At 48.8% G+C, this 6,000-nt stretch overlaps 1 protein-coding gene across 1 annotated transcript in view; it reads right to left on the reverse strand.

Moving 5' to 3' along the window:
• GRIK2 (glutamate ionotropic receptor kainate type subunit 2) overlaps positions 1 to 4,719 on the reverse strand; it is a 421,372-nt gene extending 416,653 nt beyond the window's left edge. Inside the window, exon 1 of the mRNA XM_061989233.1 lies at positions 4,605 to 4,719. Within this exon, the coding sequence (XP_061845217.1) occupies positions 4,605 to 4,719 (115 nt within the window). The remainder of the gene's footprint in view (positions 1 to 4,604) is intronic.
• Between the last annotated feature and the right edge of the window lie 1,281 nt (positions 4,720 to 6,000).

Raw genomic sequence — 6,000 nt, forward strand, 5'->3', positions numbered from 1 at the left:
TCAAGGTATAGGGTTGAGCAAGATCCTAGTAGTAGCTGATACGATGAAGGGGTGATCACCAGTTACCTTAGATGAGTATAATAGTAAAAACCACATCTCTAGGAGGAGACACCACGTGTAAATGTGAGACTACCTTAGTATGACTTGGCTAGATATTTAGATGTGCACAGAACAGTAATTCATTATGAAGTCATAAGTGACCAATAACTTGCTGAAGCCTTTCCTTTGTCATTTTATGTATAAAACCCTACTCATTTAGGAAGGTGTAGTGGCTTTTGTTAGTTGCCTAGAACCCTACCCTGCAGAAGAGCAGTAAAAGCAACTACCTTGACTCAGTGCATTGATTGGATTCTTGCACAGCAGGTGAAGAACCCTTATTGGGGACAATGAGAGGAGCTCAGCTAAGAAGTATGTGAGACGAAACCTGTGCTAAATCTTCACGAAGGAAGACTCCTGTGTATAGTAATTCCCCTTGCCAGGGTCCCACGGGGGAGTTGAGAAAAATTAGTTATTTTATCTCGAGTCCCAAAGATTACATGAGTATATAGCTTTGTTTTGCTATTATCGTCAGCATTAGTAGTACTTATGGAGAGCAACACGAAGGCTTTGTAAGAGTTTGGTGTAAGGGGCTCTTTTTTAAGAGGAAAAAGGGGGAAAAGCGAAATGTTGGAAATGCTTCTGATACGAGTTAAAAATTTTCCTTTCATTCTCTGAAAAGCGTTCCCATCTCTCTAGGCTTTTGCTTTGAAGATAAAAGAAGGAATACTCCACTCTCTTTTCCTTTATAGTCCATTGTAATGCACAATATTCAACTCTTTTCCTCATCTGTTTAAAATCGGGCAACTCTAAATCAACAAAAAGCAGCGCAGACATGAGCTTCTACTTTTCTTTACCCTTCTTTTTGAATGCGATGAAGTAAACAAAATATCTCACCAAGTGGGGAAACACATCTCAGCCCAGGAGGGCCCCCGTGATGGGAGTTTTCAGTCTTTCACCACACTTCCACAGTTACCTGAATGAGAAAACGCAGTGGCCAAACAGCTTTCACCTTCCAGTCACTGGTCTCTATTCGCATCTTTGCTTTAGGCAAGACGAGCTGCTCGCTGCAGCAGAAACGAGGCACGAAACGGACAGTTCAATAAAGGAGAGTGCTCCGATTTCAAAGAGCTGACTTCCATGAGCGGAGGAGGTAAGAAAAGACGGGTTTTAAACGGTTCGGTCTCTTATTGCCTCGAGCAAGGGAAGGGGCGGGTTTCTGAAACACAGGTGAGCAGTTACTGGTGGTTAACAGCTCTTAATGGCTTGTTAATTCAGACAAAGTGAGAGAATACCCTCGGGGAGGTAAAGACAGGAGCGAGGGGGGCCTATGGAACTGTGATGGGGTGGAGGCTGAAGCCAGCCTTGGGCAGCCCGCCCTGCTCAGCCGTCTGGGACAGAGAGGCGGTGGGCTGAGCTGCGGGTCTCCGGGCTCCTTGGTGCTTCTGGGGAGCCCTGGGTCTGCCCTTACACAGCAGCACTGAGCCGGCAGGCTACAAAACGTGCTACCCGACAACAAAACGGACCCGCCAGCGGTCACGTACTTTGGCTTTTGTACGGTGACAAGTGATAAGGATAAGGTTTCCATCACACTTAGCACAGCGGAGAGACAAACACTAGGTTGCTACCTTTCTCCTTCGTCAAGCTGGAACCTGTCCTTTCATCCGCACCAATGGTTCAGGACCGTTCCCGTTTGACACCATCGAAGACCATGGGCAAGAGCCCGACCCCTACCTCTTCCTGGGCTTGCTTATGGGAGCTTATTCAGAAAGGGCAAGGGAAGGAGCTTGGCCACATGCCCCATAAAACACGGTGTCATTTAAGAAAGGCGCCTGGTGTGATGCCCAAATAGCACGTTGCCTCACTACAGCAGCGGCAGCAGGCAAGCGCCCAGATGCCTGAGCGCCGCCGGGGAAGGAATTCTTCCATCGCACCAGCCTCCCCCTGTGTTTGCTCCATAAGGGAAAAATAACCCCTCGCATTTGACAGATAACCCAGGTGGCTCGACTTCCCGGTGTGGTTGCTAAAAGGTAGCTTGAGAGCGAGAAAGAGAGCGAAAAAGGACATGCTGGCTAGTCCCAACAATGAGAGAAGCCGTGGGAAGGACAATGTGAATCCATGGTGGTTAATTTGCACAGGAGGAATGAGGGGGCTGGAGCTCTGGCAGGCTTCAAGCTCTCCCCTGTTGCCATAGCGCTGCTGGCTGAGGAAGAAGAGCGGGGGCTGGCGAGCTGGCTTCTGGAAGGAATCTCCTCAGCTTTCTCTTCTTCTCGGGAAGGACTCCACGGGAAGGCACTGGCATCCCGTCCTCCTGGTCACAAGGACATTCCGAAGAGATAAATAGCAAGGGAATCCGGAGGGGCCGGCTGAGAATTCCCCTCTCGGAAACAAGCAAAGCTTTTCCACAGCTCACTCCCTGCTCCTTCCCTCCTCCCCGCCATCCCCTACACAGAGGCACAGAAGTCAGCCTCTGGGGAAGGAGCTGGAGTTCTCCCGCCGTCAGAGACAGTCACTCCACACCTGGACTAGGCTAAATTCAGACTTCTTAAAATAGGCAACAGACTCCTTAAATGTGCAACAGGCCCGGCTGAGCAGGGCAAAAGTCTTCCTTGAGCTCTCTTAAATCTTAACACATTGCATACTAAAATAAACATAACCAACAGCCCGCTGCCTACTTCTAAGGCTCAGAGATGGGTCGGCGACAACGCTCATGAAAGAAGAGAAAAGCATGCAGTGATTCAGAAACGGACCCATACTTGGCTACTACAAACAATGGAGTGAGCACAACCCTTTAAGAGACTGTGGGACCAGGAGGCGGTTTGGAAGGGAAGTTAACCGAGGAGAATGCGTGCACGACCATGGCACTGGGCGCCGGGGTCCCACTGAAACACACTTCAGTCTCGGGATTGTTTATTGTTCTTATAATTACCAATAATCTGCTTTCCACGGCTATCACTGTAGGGACACTGGACTAACGATTCAGAGAGAATGCCAGTCTGAAGGAGGAAAGCACACCTCTTGCTAACGGTGTGTCCAGGAAGATGTTTGTTTACACAGCTACCCTCGAAAGTAATTCAGACTCCCCGGCACCGACTCTCGGCACCAGTTATGAATTTCGGTTCGTGGAACAGAACAGACTGACAGTGACAGATTCCAGGTAGCCCTAGCACTAATTTCACACCGTGATCATGGATCAAATTGAATGCTAAAGAAACCCCGCAATGACATACCGACCCGTTTAGCCGTGTCCAAACAAAGAAGCATTCCTGAAGACGGTTGCTAAGAGCAACGTGCTTGAAGCACCACCTTTAGACCAGATGGAAGCAGAAAATAAGTACTACTAGGAATTCAGGACACGAGATCGGTAACAGCCTGATGACTTTTTACCCATGACCCACCTTCTCCACATTAAAGTGACTGCAGGGGGGTGGAATTTAAACAGAAGTAGATACAAACCAAGGCGCTACTGCAGACGAAGAGCTTTCAGAGCCTCAGAGAAATGGATGTCGCCGCTGCTACAGCTCATCGCGGCCAGTGCGAAGGAGGGAATCCCGCGCTTCCCCCTCCAGCCCCGTTGGCGGTGGGCAGGGAAGATGCCGCTTGCCTGCGGTAGCAGCTTTCGGCCTCCCCCCCGCCCGCCGCCCCCCGCCGCGGCTTTCCCCGGAGGGTTTCCCTGGGCCCCCCCTCGCACCCGCGCTTAACTTTCATCTCCGTTTTGCCCTCCCTTGCAGCGAAACTTCTATGGGGGATGCAGCGCTTGAAATTCCTCCCTCGCATGCTTGTACACACGTACACCCGCGCGAACACACTCGAGGAGCTGTTAAGGTTAGTTTCATGCTCCAGCTCGGATAGGCTTTAAACTGTAAAATCTCTCAGCCCTCTTTGAAATTTCATTCCCATTTATGATTTTTATCTCTTTTCTTTTTCTTTGGGTTGTTTTTTTTAACGGATTTCTTTTTTTCGGGGAGAGGGGGGACTCGTACAACTTCCCTCGCATAGAAAAGCTGTGGTTTTCAAACGTTTCACGACCACCGTTCGAGACATAAACGATCTCTTCTCTAACCCTAAACGCTGCCGAAGTAGCAAGCAACCAGGCTTCAAGGGAAAGCAGTCCGAAGGTCTCATATCACAGCGTCGCGCCCGCATGGTATCGGCTCGAATGGACCACAGAGAAGCGGCCGAAACTTAACAACTAGTTGACAGATTTTTAACTCTTCAAGCACCGTATTAGCCACGCTTTCCACTACTAAGGAAAATAAAAAGGTACACTATGAGGAAGCCAGGCAAGCTGCGCAGAGCCTCAGGCAAACGCGTTTGCCAGTCATTTTTCTCTCTATTGTTATTATAATTATCATCATCATCGTGCCGTTACTACGGCTACAATGAGCCGCAGCGCCAGAAAAAAACACACAGCGATTCATCCCTCCGGATGCAAAATAAAGAGGGACTTCGGTGCCTGACTCCGGCAGCACGTCCCAGCTCTCCCCCAGCACCCCCTTCCGAGTCAATCCTACGCAGATCGCGTCCGGGCTGAAATACAGAATGGAAAAAGTGTCGGGAAATCTTACCAAATCTTAATACATGTGTGGTTCCTTGAGAATATCCAATCCACAGTAAGCAAAGAAGGAGTCTAATGGTGCATCTGAAGACTGGATTAGTTAGAATAGGGGAAATAATCTTCATGATGTTTCTATGCACACACGCGCTGCCTTACTTCCCCCTTCTAAGCCGTCAGGTTTCCCGGTAGGGTGAGAATGAGGATACGTTAACTGGTAGCCCTCAGACGCGATCACGGCATGGTCACAGAGAGAGGAGAGAGTCTACGCTTCCCAAACCCATTAACAATCCCTGTATGTTCTTCATTCACTGCGCCAAGGAGCAACCTTCAACTGCAAGGAATGGTGGGACATCCATGTTAGTCGGGGGAGAATCCTTGAGAAATCCAAACACACACAATGTCCAGCCGAGTAAACCTGGGAGGCGAGAAAGGAGGAAAATCAATAGGTAATCCAGCTCGAGAAATCGCTGAGGTACCGCCACATAGCGAGAGGCAATGAGCACCAGCCGTTTCAGAGGCGAAGCTTTTGCCGTGCTCCCGTTCTACTGCACTGCTGCACAGCTTCTGACGCGAAGCCAAGATTAAGTGAGAGAAATTGAGATAGCTCTTCTCTTCTTAAGGCCGCCTGCCAGACAGCCTTCCCAATTTCTATTATGCAACTGATCCGATCGCCTAGCGTTGTCGGAAGGAAAAAAAAAACCAGCTCGGGTTCGTTTTCGGTTGTTCTGAACAATAGCTGTAAGGGTCTGTAGCGGGGGCGGGGAGGGGGCTACAGGGGAGAAGGGAACCGGTTGTGTAAAAATCAATTCACGCGTTTTACTAACTGACTGCCTGGGTCGAAATCACTTAGCTTTAGAGTTGTGAAAAAGAAGGCTGACAATAAGGTCATGCAGGTTATCAGAGCAACGTTTAGGCTGAAAAAAACCCCCCACCAAAATCATGATATTTCCAGTCACTAACTATTACTCACATTAATATGCTAAATTAGGGTAAATGTGGTGGCTTGTACACTGGTTGTTCTTAGGAACTTGCTCCGGACTCAGTGGTGGAGCACCAGCCTCCGTTTGCTAGGTAAACAGGAATCGGCAGCCCTACAACAAGCCTTGTTGGACGCACAGACCTGTTTCACTCAACTTGTTTGAAATTGCAGCGTTGCTTAAAAGACAGTAACTTGGGCACTGACTAGTTTCTGTTTTGCACTTTATTTTGACGACATCTTATTTTACTCTTTGCTTTCATTTCATTCTAGTACTATGGAAATATTGCTGTTCCTCCCTGTACTGAGTAGTTTGTTTTGTGCAGTCCTCGGTGAGAACAATAGCACTTCCCAGTTCGATAATGGGATACCGAGTTTGTATCAGCAAATGCAACCACAGACTTTGTCTTTTGGCCAGGTGTTCCAAAGA

This window comes from Colius striatus, chromosome 2 (genome assembly GCF_028858725.1).
Source record: "Colius striatus isolate bColStr4 chromosome 2, bColStr4.1.hap1, whole genome shotgun sequence".
Classification (NCBI taxonomy): Eukaryota; Metazoa; Chordata; class Aves; order Coliiformes; family Coliidae; genus Colius; species Colius striatus.